An 18416-nucleotide genomic window follows, 5' to 3' on the forward strand; every position below is an offset into this window, starting at 1 on the left:
GACAAGAACAAAAGTTTCATTTTAGCAGTTAACAATGGAGCATGGGCGTTGTTTACTTATTAATAAATTATTTGCTAATATACCCGAGGATTTATTACGACAACATAGTACGTCTGCTCCACCGTGTGGATATTGATGTTTTTTTAGTTTACTACTCATGACTTATTGAGTGTATAATGAAAAAATAATTATAAAACTAATGAAATCAAAATAAACTTGTCTATTTACCTCCGTCAAACAAAGTTATGTTATACATCTGTTTCTTTGTTTGATAGCCACAAGGATTAGGGCAAAAGTTACAAATCAATTTTAATCAAACTTGTACAGAGAATATATATGTTATTATATTTTGAGAAGACAAGGTAAAAGGTCAAGAGGTAACACGAAACTTAAAATTTGACATAATTTGGAACAAATTAAGAATTTTTTTAAAATTTTAGTTCCCATTCTAGTACACAATTGTTAAACACATTTGTTTCATACAAACAGCTGTTGATTTATTCTAGCTGTAAAATAAGGCAATAACAGCTCTCCAAATCATTCTAAATTGAGATTCTCTATGGTTGCTACCGTTCCCAGCAACGGAGACAGTTGCAACAGCTGGGGGCCCACATTCAAATGCATTTTTTTGACAGGCTACTGACTGATATAATTTTTCTGAATAAATTTAAACAATAGCTGATATAATTTGGTATGTTTTGTTGAATTTTAGCGTGCCAGATACAAACCAATTCTGGGTAATTGAGCAAGTGTTCTTAGTCTTCTTAAAAAGTGAAAATGATTATCATAAAAAGAAAAAGACGAATATTAGATAATATACATATGTATGTCATTGTAAATGACTTCTGCATGGCTTATAATCTACCTACTGTCTTTAATTGTATGATAACTATAACTTAAAAGGTACACAAACGCTCTATATACTACTACTAAAAATGAAATAAGATATGATAATCAAAGCATGTAAATATGTACAAATTGAATAGTTGCTTTGGAGTATATCAAGTGAGTACATTGGCTTTGTTATTCAATATTATATTATTAGTAGTTTTATTAAATAGAACGTTAATTAGATATATCTTCAGAATGTCTTTGTGAACTTGTTTTCTTGCTCTGTTCAAGTGTGTTGCCCTTTTATTCAACGCTAATTAGTATAAATTTTGTGTATGAACTTCAATAAATCGTATGAAAAGGATTACTGGAGGATTTGAGACATGGAAACAAACTAAGTTATTTAAAGCACAAATCTTTTCTTTTTAAAAAGAAAAAAAAACATTTTTCTAAAATATTACGAAATTATATTTAAATTATACATATTCAATAAGATATTTTTTTTAACTTTGAAAAGCTCAAAAATTATTTTTTTAGGTGTCTAAGTATGTCCTATATCCTGCCTCATTGGTCTGAAACTTTTTGTAAAGTGCCTTTTAAGATGATTTTACGTAGTTTTTGGAGAAAAAGTATAGATAAAACACACCATTGAATCCCAAAAAAGACACTAAACTAAAATTCAACCATTTTTGAATAATACTTTTATTTATTTTATTATCTTAGTATCAAGATTGCCCAGTATAACTAAGGTAAAGAGAAACACCTAGGTGCACGGACTGTAGTACTAAAATTGTACACTCCCATCTATCAATGTTATTTTTTCTTTTATTTAGACATTTTTTGCGAAAAACATATTACTACTTTCGAAAGATTATGCACTTACCTCAATTTCTTATTTCTGAATAATTTTTCTATTACCAATTTGAAAATCTGAATGCTATATATTTTCTTATACTTCTATAAATAATATCGTAAAAATCACAAAAAAGTGATTATTTTTATTATCCATTTATTTATTGAAGACATTCTTCTTCAAACAATCAAATAATTAGTTATTATATTATAGGGCTTGAAGGAGATATTCTCTCTGCTTGGGATTTTTAGTTATTAAGTTTTAATAATTAATCATCATTTTATTCCTCTCTCTCTGCAATACCCAAATATTACTTACATTTTTATTTTTTTTCATGTAGTCTTCATTTCCTTACCATGATGCAAAAGGCTCGTGAAACCAATCTGACTCTATATTTAGTATGACTAAAAAAGGATTCTGGACCAATTATATAATTGAGTTTTTTTCAGTTATAATCCAAAATATTTGTTTGCCTCTTCTAAAGCTGTCAGATTTTTTAGTCGAATACAATTTCAGGTCTATAATCATCTTTTGATCATCATCTAAAACATTGCTGAATGGAGGGAACGGAACCAACTTCTGCTTCCAATACCACATGTAAATTTGAAGCTTCTCCATGACAATCTCTGCTAAATCATTGTCAATTGTTCTGAACAATAACATGATTGGGTGAAATTTCAAGTCATTTACAGGAGCGTCCGCTACAAATGCTGAAGTCATCCACATTTGTTTATAAAACAAAGTTGGGATTTTGTTCATCTTATCCAACTTTTTCACTGTACCTTCAACATATTGGCTTTCATCAATGAATAAATACATCTTTTGGGAATATATATTTATGGTAATTCATCTTGCTTGATGATTATATATCCTGGTTTATTTCTGTGAGTTCCTGGAGGAGAAGTGAATTTTGTCATTTTTTGATAATGAGATCTTGGAGATGTGTCTGATTTCAAAATTTTATCTATCTTCTATAAACAATTTGCCCTTTTTCCTTTCAAGCATAATCTTTTCATAGTGAGGCTTTTTGTATGTTCTTTATTCAAGTTACTCAATTTGTTATGGTCGTGTTTAAACCATGGATTTTCTCGAGACTGAACTTAACACCTTTTCCCAAACTGGTCCTACAACTACCTTCAATATATGCTGTCTAGGTGCTAGATATAATATCGTGATGTCTAATAGGTTTTATATAAGCTTAGCAGCTCCCTTGTGCATTCAATTATTCCTTCAGGTATTGTCAAAAACCATGGCAGTATCCTAACAGTGAATTTTAATGCCTCTACTGGATCTATTAGTGTATTGGGGGTAGTATTCTCCTATTGAGCTGCAAATCACTTGTACTTCGAACAGTTTTCCTTCAGGATATCCTGGTTGGATCCATGAAAATCTCTCAAAATTTTGATATCCCTGTTTAGTGCAGCATATGAAGGAGGATATCCAAAAAATAATTATATGTATGTTTTATTAATTTTGTGTCTTAAGATCATCCTATTTGGACGAGTAGTTGAAGAAGATTGAATGAAAATATCTAAGTTACCCCTGTCATAGTTTGCACATGGCAAAAACAATGGCTGCGAATGTGTTATCAGATAGTCCTAAATGATCAGCAGTATTGCATATTATTTAATTTTTGGGGGGTAAGTCATTTGGAGCGTAAATGATTTTTGCCAAGTCATTTTAATAACTTTAATTCATTAATAAGAAAAAAATAATTTGCTAAACTAGTTTATTAATAATATTATTCAATAACTTCTTGTCGTAATTTTACGTTTTTAATAATAGAAGTCTAAGAAAATATTTAAAATAATATAAATGGTATAATATTATGATTTTCAAATTGATATAAAAAAATTATTCTTGAATAAGAAATTGAGGTAAGTGCATAATCTTTCGGAAGTATTTATATATTTTCCGCAAAAAATGGCTAAATAGAAGAAAAAATAACATTGATAGGTGGGAGTATACAATTTTAGTACTTCGGTCCGCGTACCTAGATGTTTCTCTTTACCTTAATTGTACTCCGCAATCTTGATATGAAGTATGGAGTATTCCATCAGTTTGTTTTTCACTCTTATTTTCTTAGTATAACCCAAACTTTTCATGTTGTGAATTGAGTACCATTTTTTTTTTTTTTTCCAGAAATAGATACTACGTATCTAAAAACCGGACATTACATTACCTTATCAATTTTATCACTTTTTTTCTTTATATTTATTCCTTTTTAATTTTGAATCAGCTTATCTTTAGTTTTATTTAGTGAAGAGGGAAGTACAAATACCTCACAGATTAACAAACTTGGATTCACGACAAGAGGTAAAATGCACAAGTTCATACAGAATATGACCGAAGTAATTGTTAAGCTAATTCGTTTAGATATTTGAATCATGGGCGGCACAGAAACGCAAAAGGCTATTGATTTTAATTCCATACTGGAGGAAATTGGTGGATTCGGAAAGTGGCAAAAAAAGAATTTTTTTCTTTTATGGTTGACATCAATGGCAGCAGGCCTTGCCATTGTTGTCTTCTCATTTACTGGTAATGTACCCAATCATCGATGCTCAGTTCCATTTTGCGAAAATTTGGATTCAGACTTCAATGCTTATAAAAACTACACCAACATTGACAAGACCCGTCTATTTCCTACTAGCTGCACCTATTTGAGTAACACGGAACTGAAAGTGCCTGACGTTCCAAGCAAGGAAAGCTGCAAAACTTACTTAGACATCATTTCCGAAGTAAATGAACAAAATGTCAATCAATCATGTGATGCAGGCTCTATTATCTACGACCTTCATCAGGGTGTACATTCTAGCATATCCATGGAAAGTGGCTGGGTTTGTGAACATGCGTATATTGAGACATTAGTTGGTGCATCTTATATGATAGGCGTGCTCATTGGATCATTTGTCCTTGGTTTTTTTTCGGACAAATATGGTAGACGCTTGGCCCTAATCGTATCTATACTTCTCGTGAGCATTCCTTCAATGATTGCATCCTTTGCACATAATATGTACATGTTTATATTTCTCCGAATACTTACGGGAATGGGAGGGATTGGATGTTTCATGGTTTCTTTTGTCTTGGTTGTGGAATATGTAAGTTTAGAATATACTCTGCTCATTGGAATAGCTATTGAAATACCATTTGCAATCGGAGAGTTAATTTTGGGACTAGAAGCCTATTTTGTGCGAGAATGGGTCCATCTTCAATTAGTGGCTTACACACCATTAATTGCTCTATTGGGTCTGTGGTTCATAATTCCAGAAAGTCCAAGATGGTTGTTGTCAGTCGGAAGAGAAAAGGAGGCGGGGAGTATTATATCTTCAGCTATCAAGGAAAACGGAAAAAATATTGACTTAGATTTCCTTATTTCTCAAAACCAGAAAGATCTGCATAATAGGGCTTCGGATAAAAAAACTCAAGGAGGTTCATTCATGGACATGTTTACACCTTTTCCTATGTTATTTCGCTCCTTAAACATGTTTTATCAGTGGTTCAGTGTAACTCTATGCTCTTATGGTCTTACATTTGCCTCAACTAGTCTCTCCGGAGATATTTATATGAACTTTGCCCTCACTGTTTTTATTGAAATCCCAGCGTATATCGTCTGCATGATCCTCATAGACTGTTGGGGACGTCGCCCAATATTATCCTTATTTCAAATTATGTCTGGAGTGTGCTGTATTATAGCCGGACTTTTGTATGTCTATAATTCATATCTTCAAATATTTTTCTTCCTTCTTGGAAAATTTGGTGCGTCTGCATGTTTTTCAATAATCTACGTGTACTCAGCAGAGCTTTTCCCAACAAGTATTCGTAATACAGCCATAGGAATCTGTAGTTGCGTTGCTCGATTGGGTGGAGTCTCCTCCTATACTATAGGGCTACTCAAAAATGTATGGGGTCCTCTTCCGATGGTTCTTGCGGGTATCATTTCTTCAGTGGCTGGAGGTTTGGCTTTTGGACTCCCTGAGACAATTGGCTCATTCCTTCCTGAAACCAAAGAGGATGCTCTTAGTATTGGAAAAGGTAAACATCGAGGGTTTTTTGAGTGGTCCACACCCTGGTGGTATAAACGGAAAGTACATCCAGAAATCGAGTGAAACTTTCCATGATAATACAAGATTCCAAGACCTTCGTACGCTTAAATTTATTTTTTCATTTTGATGTAGGAATGGGGATTCTGGTTATATATATATTTAAATTATACACTACACATATAAGATTAATTATAATTAATTAAATAATTTTACACTTCGTCATTTATCAACAAAAATGAATGTTGATCATGTTTTTCATATAATTGAATGTAGTAGAGAAGGAAGTTTATTAGTCATGACTTAAATAATAATGACAATAGCTATGGAAAAGAAAATTCATTACCCATTACAAAAAAACGAGTGACCTAAAAAATGCACTGGATTTTCATATCTAAAAAAAATAATTACAGAGGTACGTGTAACTCTGAGAAGTAGCATAATATTTTGTAGGAGAGAAGATAACCTGTCATGCCGTTTCTTTATCATTAGATTACCTGTAAGCTGTTAACAGTCAAACTTGAATTTTTTTTGGCATGTACCTTGGCTTCACCAATGCTTCATAAACCAATAAACACAAAGCTTCCATTTTTTCTTCGGGAGAAAAGGAAAACAGAAAAATTACGGTATTTCACATACTTTTCAATACTAATTTATTTAAGTTTCCCATAAAGGCTAGAAAACAACCATCAGCAAATATTGTCTTCCTCCTTCGTTTTTCTTTATTAATTAAACCCATTTATTATTGAGACTGGAGGACTTTTAAGTACTGTATAAATAAAAAAATTCAATTCAAAAAAGATCAATTTTAAGACCAATCGCATGTGTAAGAGCGTGTCAAAGTTCTCAAATGCCACTGGTCTATTTCCAATAGAGATTCTTGCCAAAATTTTGGATGTCATCTCCACACTCAGTCCCAAACGAAGTTCAAGATCTGTTGAATCTTGTCGCAAACATGCCCATTCGGGTTAACTCCATTGAAGATAGGAGTCATAAGGGTGAGCATAATATGTTTAAAGTGCGTTCCCGTTCTCGCTCCTGTTCTTGCTCACGTTTTAGATCCCCGAGAAGAAACTGTTATTACCATCGTCATTATGGGGTGAAGGCTTTCAAATGCAATCAACCGTGCAACTTTAAGGTTAATCAAGATTTAAACTCTAACGGTAAACAGTAACTCCCTTCTCTGTTTACCAAGTTAAAAGAACAGGACTTCTACATATGAGTGACCCTTTATCAAAGAAGAAGTTCCTGATCGTCACGGGGTTTTCTGTAAGCGTCGTCCCAGCAAATACCGTTCACCTCTTACTCACGCCAACCAACTACCTCTTCGCAGCCAATAATAGTACACTAAGCCAGGGGCTGAGACGCGAATATGTGTGGTGCTTCAAAGTCGCTGATGTTATACAACCCATCCTTGGTGCTGAGTTCCTCTCTCATGATGGCATTCTTGTTGATCTCAAGGATCAAAGACTCCACGACCCCTCCACCCATCTCTCTGTCCTTGTCACTCTCAAAGTTGGACAATCCAATCATATATCTTCAATCAAACCTCTCAGCTGCTTTGCCGACGTAATTAAGGAAGTCCCTTCCCTCTCCCAGCAGCACTCTGCGCTGAGACCGCTCAAACATACGGTGGCTCACCACATCAGTACCACAGGCCGCCCAAACCATGCAAACCCCCTTTGTCTTGGTCCTGAGCGCTATCGTACAGTCAAGGAAGAATTCGACGATTTCCTGCAGCAAGGGATCATACGTCCAAGCTCTAGTTTTAGGTCCTCTGCCCTTCATGTTGTACCAAGAAAAATGGAGAGTTACGTCCCTGCGGAGACTATAGAACTCTTAATGCTCAAACAACTTTAGATTGCTACCCCATTCCAAACGTCCAAGAGTTGGCGTCACAACTCGCTGGCTGCAAGATATTTTCACACATCGATCTGGTCAAGGCTAACCAACATATACCGGAACATCCTAAACACATAATATACACGGTAGTCACTACTCCTTTTGGACTGTACGAATACCCCCGGATGCCCTTTGGACATTTGGACGGAAAAACCTTCACGATGGCTTTAAGCTTTACCCCTAGCCGACATCACTGTGGAGATTGTTAATCAGGCATTCCTCTCCGGCTGGATCTCCCGCTTTGGAGCCCCACTCTACATCACTGGTGATCGGGGAAGTCAATTTGAATCTCAATTATGGCGCAAGTTGACGGCACTCCTCGGCATCAAGCGATATCGAACGGCAAGCTATCATTCCTGTGCAAATGGTATGTTGGAGCGCTTTCACTGCCATCTAAGGCTGCTCTCTACACTCATGCTGACTCTAAAACTACTTGGGTCTCGCCTCTTCCTCTCGCACTTCTTGGCATTCGATTGGCACGCAAAGAGGACTTGGAATTTTCATCAGCTGAAATTGTACTTGGAACAACCCTAAGACTACCCGGTGAGTTTATGTCCCCCTGGACAACACTTTTCAACGAGATTTAAGCTTACAACTTAAAGAGGCTATGTCTCAACTTAAGCCTGTGTCTCCAAGAGAAACCAAATCAAAGAAAACCTTCTTCAGTCAAGATTTAATAAAGTGTGTTTTTGTCCAGTATGATGCCGTGAAGAAATATTTGTAACCGGCATATTTGTTGGCAGAGCACTTTGATACCTTTATTGTATCATCCCACTTTTCCTACGAAAAGAAACACACAAACAGTTCCAAAATCCGATGGGAGTTATCCGTTTTTTCCAACTATATAATGATTATTTAATAATTGTATGAATTGCTTACAGCTTAACACGAGTTAATTCTAATTCCAAGAGTCATCAACGTTCAGAAACAAAACAAAAATTGACAGCTGACAACAAATAGAGTGTACAGTTTTGTGTTACGTAGGTACAATATAAACTGTATCACGGCGTTACATCGCTATCACAAAAATAACCATTATTTTGTAGTCAGCTGTCGATACCTTCGTCTCACTCATAGAGAAAATAGATAGATTGACTAAGTAAAGAAAAAGTGGAACAAAAATATATTTTACATTCAACTTTTGTATGTAGAATGTTTATAACTTATGTTATGAATATATTAATCAAACTCATACATTGGAAGATTAACTTTTAACAAAATAAGAAAACAAGAAGTAGTAATTGTAACAAGATATTAAGGTCTCTAACATTTTTTAAAATAATGCTGGGAGTTGTAAAAATATTTATTTAATAAATATTTGAAATTCTTTCTCGATGGATTGCATTTCCAAACTTTTTTCTTTCTCTAACGAATAAGATTTTTGTAGTAAGATATGGATTAAACTTTTAAAATGATTGTTTACTCCAAATGAAGTTCCTATTTTCTGATTTATTTTGTAAATTTATAAATGTACTATCCTGTAAAGTAATAAGAAAAATATATAATACTCTGTGAATTATTTTTGGATCACATATTCGATCTCTATTTTGCCCAAAAAAATTCAATATGATTTACAGATCCAGATGGATGAGTCAATCCTGTACCTCCTTCACAAATTAATTTTTCATAATGATAAAATATTGCTTTTTGATGTAAGCTAATATTGTTTTAAATGCCTGGGATAACTTTTTAATTTAGATTTAGATTTGAGGTATCAATATAATTTTCTAATTGATGGTACAGTTCTTCTTGCTGCTTTTCAAGGTACAGAAAATATGAAGTATTTACACTCATTAAAGAGGGGTCGTCTTGAAAATGCTATTGGAAAACAAAGTCCTTCAAATATTTTTGCCTTCATGGACCATTTTATAAGTTGACAAATAATCCATCAGTAGCTTACTCTACAAATATAGCTGTATAGTTTTTCGGTCCCAATGATACAATATAAAATACACATGAAACCACATTGACGTTTTCCTTGCAAAATTTATGAACTAGAATTATCCTTCAGTTAAATTTACATTTCTCTTATTCACTTAAAATCTTCTCTTGCTGCCTAGATATTTGAAGCTTACAATGGATTTTTGTATCCTTGAGCATGACTTGATCTTGAATTAAGGATATTTGATAAATTGCCATGGAGCTCAGTGAAGTAAGCTGTTGTCAAAACATCTGGACTAGTGAATCCATTGAACTTAATATAATTCCCCATCTTCAATGCTGAAGCAACACTCCGACTAGCAATAGCTTAAACTGCGATTCATACATTCATTTTGTTCTTTTGAAAGAATAAATGTTTGTCTGAAAAGTTATACTGAAAATTCAAGTACATTTGAAGAGGATAGAGTCTGTCTGGATATACTGGACAAATTTTTCCTTACTCAGTATACAATTTTTAGGTTCATAATTGACGGCTAGGTGTACTAGTAGTATGCAAGAAAAAAATCTTTCGGACAAGTTCAAAGCTTTTTAGACTATACAAATGAATTCATCAAATTCATTTGAGAACTTTGCTGTTTCAGGCTTTGATTCCACTAATTATTTAACTAGATTAAATTGCCAATAACCAAAAAAAATCGACTTTTCAAAATATATTTAATTTCGTGTAGTTTTATTGGAAAGATTTTATAGAATAGAGAATCAAAGAAATCAAATTCATCCTATCTGCAGCTAATTATCTAGAAATATACGACAGCAGCACCCTTGATCGGTCTATAGTTGGATATGGCCTCACTTAAGACGTCTTGGCTATTTCATAATTTGTTCTTTTGATAAATAAACGAAGTAATACTTTATTACACAGTTATGCTCCGTTTCCAAAGGGACAGGAATACATATAGCTTCTTGTTGATCCCTCGTCGTATGCATGTTGTGCACAAGTTTGCAATTTTAATACAAGATATAACTTGATGGTACAAGTTAAAATTTCTTCGTCTTAAAATGGTTTACTTAATTACAACATTGATGACAACATAACTGTTGTTACTTGAACTTTATAATGTCCCATATAATACTTATAATTTGTATTCAAATCGTTAAAAATTAGAACACTAATATATCGATCATTTTTGGAATATTCAATTATTGAATGTTCTTCATCCAAAGTATTGTAAATCCTTCATTTAAAATGACTCATCTCATTTGTTGGTTGCAATTTGCACAGTTTGATTGTACAAGTTTCAACTTGTACAAAACATTTATATACAATAGGTGAAGTAAAAAGTTCTGAACGTTTGTTCGCTGTATTTTGACAATAAAATTAACATAGTTTGGATTATCCGATTTAGATGATTTCAAAAGGTTTTCTGGCTAATCTTCAATTCCCGAAAAGTGGAATTAGTACTCACATCGTGTTCAAACTCAATGATTTCCATTATTTTATAAACACTTTCAACATCCATATTACCAGAAGGGAATCGTTGGAACCAGAGCTTTGTTGTTGCATTCGATTCTGTATTGGGTTCATAAACAGCACAATTTTTTGGGCGCTCTCTCCGCCTTTTTACCTTGGTCTTAGTGATACTGAAAGTGTATCGAATTTTCTCTTTTTTTACTTCCATTTTGGAACGCTATAACACACAACTGGCTTCACCAAACACAGGACTGTAAATAAACATTTTTTAATTGTACGCTTAAACTTTAAGAATATTTTAACCTTTTTTTGATGCAATGTATTAATCGGGAGATATAGTTCTATTAATACATCTATCGAAAAACACTCAGAACTTTTCACTTTACTTAATATAATACATATATTGCCTATCTTACTATTTTGTAAGATAATTTTTGAAATTTTTGAAATAAGTGCCCTCACATCTCGTGTTCTGAGTGTGTGAGTATAGAATGAAACGTCTATGCAGTGTAAACTGTATATAGTATTCACTGATGTAAATCATATAAATATTTTAGGTATTAGAAATAACAATATAGTTTTATTAATTAAATGTTACAGGCGTCTGTATTTATAATAAGACCACTGTATCTTTTTATTTTTGCTTTGGTTTCTTATATATATCATATCATTATTCATGTTCATCTAAAAAAAAGTATTTTGTTTGTCCTTATTAGTGAAGGCTCTACAAACTAAAGTACTCACCTTCATCCAAAAATATTATTTAAAAAAAGCATTATTTACGTCATTGTAGCTTGACAACCACCCCTTGAACATTGAACATTCATATTTCAATCACCCCCCCCCCTCTGATATAAAAATAAATTAGAAAGAGAAACCACCTTCATAAGCCAGGAACACAAATTAATTTCGAGATTCTTATCCGTACAACAAAATTTACCTTGTGTGAGAATAAATAACATCCGGTGTCATAATAGTTTACCAACTCCTGAGGCTCCATCATATCTCATTCACTGTTTTTTCCTCGAACAGGAAGATTATTTACAGCCAAGTATCGAAAAAAAGTCTCCAACATCAACTTTTAAAAGAATTACTATACTTTTTTGGATTTTCCCCCATACTTTAGTGCTTTTTGGATTTTTCCCAATGGCTCTATTATTTCGACATAAAATCTGTCAATCTTTATTTTAATAGTACAAAATATGTCCTAAATTATTTAATTTGTGTAATTGACAATATAGATTTTACTCTTCTATGTTAGTAGCCATTTTGATAGTGGAAGCTCTAAAAAAATCATCAAAAATGAGCAAATATCAATGATAAAGAATATAAATATATTTAATAATATTATTACTTAGACAAACGATATTCAATTTGTAAGTGGAATCTAACCGAGAGCTTTTGACATTTAAAAAAATGTTTCTACCTAGTAAGCAGTTAATTTTATAATGTTTGATATTGTATGTAAGCTACATTTATCTTTTGTAAATAATAAATGATATATACGATCTATTTTAATGTATTATTTTTTTATTAAATAATTATTATTTTAGAGCTATTTACACTTTGATAAATGATAGTCTTTGACAGGCTTGTATTACTTAAGCCCAGATTCATAACTCTATGAGTTTGAATGTAGTTCCAGGTTTCTGCTGATTTTGTCATTCAGAGCTTATGAAAGATTTTGAAAATACTCACATGCTTCAAAGATCCTTCAACGGAATTTCATGAAGCAAATATTAACCATCAATGCAATATAAAGAGCCCAAAAATTATTGTCAGAAATAAGGTATCGTGTAAATTGCAGAGATACTATAAAAAATAATTATGATACTAATAATGATTATATTAATGTTGTCGTATAAGTAATTCGTTATACCCTTTTTTTCTTTAAAATCCTCAAAGTAGCTTAAAGTTATTAATTTTCTCTCATTCAAGAACTTTATTAACAATTAACATTTTAATAGTAATAGGGTATGTCCTTATGAAATTGGTTGACAGTATATGACAATATTTTTTGATGCTTAGTGTATCTGAGTAGAAAAATGCTGATATACAGGAGAAGATATTATTATACAATTTACATTTTCGCAAGTATATATTCGATGTGCATGCCATGTTGCTGATAAACGGCAATGAAATCCACATCTGAAAATGTCAATACTTTGATTATGGATCAAAGTGAGTGTAGGTAGATTACACCCGGAAATCAGAAGAAAAAGCTAGATCAAATAAAGTTAATTATCTCCATAAAATCTAATTTTTTTGGAATTCTTTAACATACCAGTTATTTAAGTTATAATACGTCTATTTTGAAATGTTTTTAATTTTTTGATGATGATTACAAAAAAAAGTGTGCTGTAGGATCCAATTTTAGGAAATATTGATTGATCAGTAAAAATTACTAAGTATACTATCTGTAATCCAAATAAAGTTTTTATTGATAAAAATATTAATAGTATTAACGAATATATGCAAGGAAATAAATAACAATAAAAAAAGTCCAGGCTTTAACAAAGAAAACACAGTTTTTTTCGTTCAAAATTGGTTTGTTCAACAATATGATCTCCTTCAATAGCAACACAATCATTCAAGCGCCGCTCTAACTTTTCCACGAAACTTTTATAAAACGCTTTATCTTTTGCATCAAAATAGTTATCCGTTTCAGCGATAGCCTCTTCTTTAGAGCGAATTTTTTACCGGATTTTTTTTTTTTAGGTATTCGAACAGTTAGTTGTACTCACTGGGAGCCAAATCTGGTGAGTAAGGCTGATACAGAAGTAATTCGAGGTTCAACTAATGTAGTTTTGCCATTGTCTTGGTATTTTGGGATGGCCATAAAATAATATTCAAAGAATTCATGGATAAGAGAAATACCAACAATATTTAAAACTATTAACGTTAGTAGAGCGTATTAACGAAATCACAGAAAAACGCCCTATTAGAAAAATAAGAAAATGCGGTATCACCACCAAGAGAACGCACCGTATCACAAGTTAATCAAAACAATAATTGAGCTTTGAATTGCTTCTACATCCACCTTGCCCACCAGATTTGGCTACCAGCTACTACTGACTCTTCGCAGACTTACAAAAAACAATACTTGCCAGTAAGAAAAATTGCGTTTAATGTAGAGCTTGTTGCTGAAACTGAAACTATTTTGAGGCCAATTTATAAAGCAGTTTATAAAAGTGGCATTAAAATGGTAGAACGGCACTGGAATAATTGTATTACTCTTGATGAAGATTATATTGATGAATAAAGCCAATTTTGGGAAGGAAAAACAGGTGGGTTTTTTTTCTTTTACCCGGTACTTTTTAGCACATGTGTTATATCCAGCAATACAAGATTATATTCGTAGCTAGTATTGAAGATTCTGAAAAGAATGTTGTATTGTTAAAAGATTTTCCATCACTGTCTGAAATGACCTACAATTTATATATTATATTGAATCACCTACTTTTATACATAAGTTATTTTATATGATCTAAAGCTCAAATAAGTTGATAATTTTAACTAAGACTATCAATTTTATCTTTTTTCGTTTTTTTATAATATTTTTGTGCATTTAGGTACCTGGTTGTGAATGAAGGTAATCCTGTTTATACCGTAATCACACTAGATACGGTCCTAAGAGACTGAAGTGACGGATCATTGTAAGTTGATATTTGCTCGTAGACGCCTGAACTGACATTGAACTATATCAAAGCACAATAAGGAGTCTAATAGAATATTTTCTACCTTTACATTGCTTGAAGACATGTAACATTTGCTCCATTAAAGGGAATCATAAAAAAATTATGCGAGCTTAGGAAGCTGTTAATTATACCAACTGACAAAAAAAATGCTAGCTTCAGACGCCACAATCGGAATGGGAGCCATCCAAATATCACCCATTGATTAGAGCGATTTCTTAGTTGGAGACCCACCTGCCTTGGTCAGCCTATTTTCTTATATGCCGACCAAGCCATAACGCCCATAGGGCTTTCTGTTCTTGAAATAATAGTTGTCTATTTCCAGCTTTCTGGTCCAGAATTTAGACATTCTTTAGGACTAACAATGCAACGTTTTATTAGGCCATCTTCTTCCTACTATCCTGTTCTTCCTCTATAACTTTCAAAAGAATCATGGAACAGCTGACCAAATGCAGGGCATTTGCTAATTTATCCCTCAAGGGAGTATATGATCGGTTTCACTTTTATTTTAAAGCCAGTGAGATATTGATGTCAACAAGCTATCTGCCTGAATCCAAAATACTTATGTTCAACTCTAATCAGGAAGATCTGGCAAGAATATACTTAAAGGAGGAGGGAACTTCAAATTTTGAAAGTATGGATAACCAAGAAATAAAAGATTCTTCTGTATTGCATCAGATATAAATGAGATATGATATATATGAGTTAATGAAGTGAGTACATGGGCTTCGTTATTCCATATTATATTATTAGTAGTATTATTAAATGGAATACTAATTAGATATCTCTGCAGAATACCTTTGTGAACAATGTGTTCTTGGTCTGTTCATGTGTGTTGCTCTTATTATTTAACGCTGGTTACTATTAATTTTGTGTATGCACTTAACTGAATCCTTTCAAATAGGATTCCTTGAGGATTTAAAACATGCATTGAAGTTATTCAAAGCACAAATCTTTCCTTTAAAAAACAAAAAAACATACTATATATTTGATCAGTGATGAAAATCAGGTGTATTTTTTAGCTGGACCACTTCTTTGTTCGTGTGTGCTCATAAAATACGGAGAGAAACTTTGAGGATTTGTTGCGAAGTTATAATTGTAAGTCTTTGTTGGACTCAGAGTAAAATTGGGGGTCGCCAATCTATTAATTTTAGCAAATGTCCTTGTTATATCCTTTTCTCCATCCTCCCTTATTGAAGCTGATCTAATGAGCATTATTCTTTCTCTCGTCCAAAACATTCTTCAAATTCTCAGGGTTACTATTTCGATTTTTGGTTTCTATGTTTTTAAGATTAACGTTCTACACTAGATTTTCATCACTATTTAAGAAGTTGTACATATGGAAAGGCTATTCATACCTACAAACAATTATATTTATGACTCTTTGAAGATGAACTTTAAATTTTTTTGTGGGTTTACAACCATATTTCACATTCCATTTCAAATTAGAATGTGCACTCGGTAGAACGCAAAACCTCCCCTAAAATCAAAATGAGATATGATTTTCAATTTTTTGCAAATTTATGGTCGAATATGCATTTTTAACGTTTTCTGTTACTTTTACCTCTCAAAATTTGACTACCTTTATCTATAACCACATATAATCTTCGTACCAATTTTGATCAAAATTGATCTGTAACTTTTGCCAAAATCCTGATGACTAACAAACAAACTAACTAACTGTTGAGTTATCACCTTACGCCGTTTCTATTGATAGACAAATATATTGATAATAATACAAATATATTCTATTCAAAGGTCCATTCTAATATTATGTATATAACTTCAGGTTTAATCTTTCTAAGTGATGCCCTCACATCTCCCCCCCAAGACGACAAATACCATAATATATTACTAAAACTAACACATAATATTAATACACTTCACAAAACATTAATATACAATACTGACAGATAATTATGTAATACTAATATTATGAAAGTGTTTTTTAAGGACATTCTGGTTGATACTTTTTACGTCTTTTACGTATAATTTTCTTCCCTTCTACAACAACAAAGTAGGATATTCTATCTTCCTGAGTGTTTGTAATTACTCATCGTGTGTTTCACATCTTTGTTTTTGTATTTTGGATCCTAACGTAATCTCCAGGAATCAAAGGGTTTCGATCTATGGGGGTGCGATCATAGTATTTTTTCTCTCTCTTCTTCCCCCCTGTCCATTCAAAGTCGGATAGCGATAGGCGAGTATAGCCAATGGACAATGCTGGGAATCTTTGCAGGAGTACCAAATTCTGTCCGGAATTGTAGTCTACCGTCTCTTCGAATATGCATTGGAAGCCCCAATCATCAAAGTCAGTACATAATATCAGTGACTGACTTAGTTGAAGCGACTACCCTAAATAGAAGTCCACGACGACGAGATATGTTTTCCCGTTGACCTCCATTAGGTTGGAAGCCACGTATTCAATGGACCTTGACGCTGTAGATTGTTGGAGTGATTCTAGAGGTAATGAAGGGCCTAGCTGTTGTAATGAATTGCAGCTTACTATCGACTGTTTGATTTCATTTGATATTCCATCCCAAAAATATAAAACTTTAGGTGTTTTACAAGTTCTTTGAATTCCTTGGTTTGATGCATGGAGCTCTTAGAGGATATTTTGACGACTTGAGGAGGGAACTGCAATACGATGACTGTTTTAAACAAATTAAATATGAGATGCTTATGGTTTGTTATTACTTTAAATTGATTTCCCAATAAGTGAGTTCTACATTTGAGGATAGCCCATTAAATTGCCAGGCTTCTTATTTGAAAAATGCGTATCTCGTTTTAGCGTCGTTCAAAAATTGTGAGGCACACTGAATTAATCTAGTGAAGCCATCACAGTGGATTTGTAGAAGAGCAAAACCAATTCCGCGAAGATGTAAAACATCTGTCACAAGTGTAATGGGAAGTTTTGGATTGCATTGATCGAGAACAGAACTTTTTGGATTGGTGAGAATCGGTTTTATTTTATCAAATTCATTCATGTAGCCACTGATAATTAATATTTTTCTTTAGTAAGGCGTGAAGCGGTTGTGTGGTGTGTACTAAGTCTAAAAGGTATTGACCTAATTGATTTGCAAGGCCAATGAATTATCTGAGATCAGTCAAATTGTTTGGTGAAAGAAATTGGGCGATGGCTACAACTTTTTCTGGGCCCGGTGATATGCCGTTGGATGAAACACATACTTCACAAGTTGATCTATTTGAATTTTTGGTTTTGATAGTGTAAAACTATACTCCTTACATTGTACAACGACTAATTTTATTCTATTTAGAAGTTCTTCAGGGTTGGAAGCGAATATAAGGATGTTATCGACGATTTTCTTTACTCTTTTCAAACTTTTTAATACTCTGTTGACAGCTCAAACAAAATTCATCTTCGGAAGCGTTCAGTCCCATTGGAGCTCTACAGTATCGAGAACATCCGAAGGCTGTAAGGAATGTGATCTGTGAAATTTCCTCTGAAAATTCAAGTTTGGGCCGTTATCAGTAACCAGCAGTGTCAGATCTTCACATGATTCCACGAAACCAAACTGTGACGGCCGAGTACTACGTAACGGAGATCCTCAGTAAGTCTCTGATCTCACCTTTGTCTCGTACTGAAGAAGCTAGACCTCATTTGAAGAGGGAAATGATTTCTGACACATCAAGAGCCATTTTCCAGCAGGAGGGTGCCCCTGCTTACCACTCCAAAAAGGCACAAAAGTGGTGTTCAGACAACTTAAAACTTACACAATTTT

General features: G+C 33.0%; 2 protein-coding genes and 1 long non-coding RNA gene across 3 annotated transcripts; all 3 read left to right on the forward strand.

The window, feature by feature from the left end:
- The first annotated feature begins 985 nt into the window (after nt 1–985).
- LOC121123095 (organic cation transporter protein) lies at nt 986–5934 on the forward strand. The gene is made up of 3 exons (XM_040718181.2): nt 986–1005; nt 3924–4000; nt 4061–5934. Exon 3 carries the CDS (start codon nt 4072–4074, stop codon nt 5788–5790), a length of 1719 nt encoding a protein of 572 aa, XP_040574115.1. The 5' UTR covers nt 986–1005; nt 3924–4000; nt 4061–4071; the 3' UTR covers nt 5791–5934.
- Nucleotides 5935–6942: 1008 nt separating this feature from the next.
- LOC121123573 (uncharacterized) lies at nt 6943–7584 on the forward strand. Its single transcript, XM_040718701.1, has one exon. The coding sequence runs from the start codon at nt 6943–6945 to the stop codon at nt 7582–7584; it is 642 nt and encodes a 213-aa protein (XP_040574635.1).
- Nucleotides 7585–16687: 9103 nt separating this feature from the next.
- Nucleotides 16688–18184, forward strand: LOC121122995 (uncharacterized). The gene is made up of 5 exons (XR_011781573.1): nt 16688–17139; nt 17233–17391; nt 17465–17625; nt 17692–17901; nt 17952–18184. It is a non-coding gene; the product is annotated as an uncharacterized lncRNA (long non-coding RNA).
- Nucleotides 18185–18416: the final 232 nt, after the last annotated feature.

The sequence above is a fragment of the Lepeophtheirus salmonis genome, chromosome 8 (assembly GCF_016086655.4).
Source record: "Lepeophtheirus salmonis chromosome 8, UVic_Lsal_1.4, whole genome shotgun sequence".
Classification (NCBI taxonomy): Eukaryota; Metazoa; Arthropoda; class Copepoda; order Siphonostomatoida; family Caligidae; genus Lepeophtheirus; species Lepeophtheirus salmonis.

Coding starts and splice junctions, on each gene's coding strand:
- LOC121123095 (XM_040718181.2), top strand. CDS start 4,072: ATGGGCGGCACAGAAACGCAAAAGGCTATTGATTTTAATTCCATACTG.
- LOC121123573 (XM_040718701.1), top strand. CDS start 6,943: ATGAGTGACCCTTTATCAAAGAAGAAGTTCCTGATCGTCACGGGGTTT.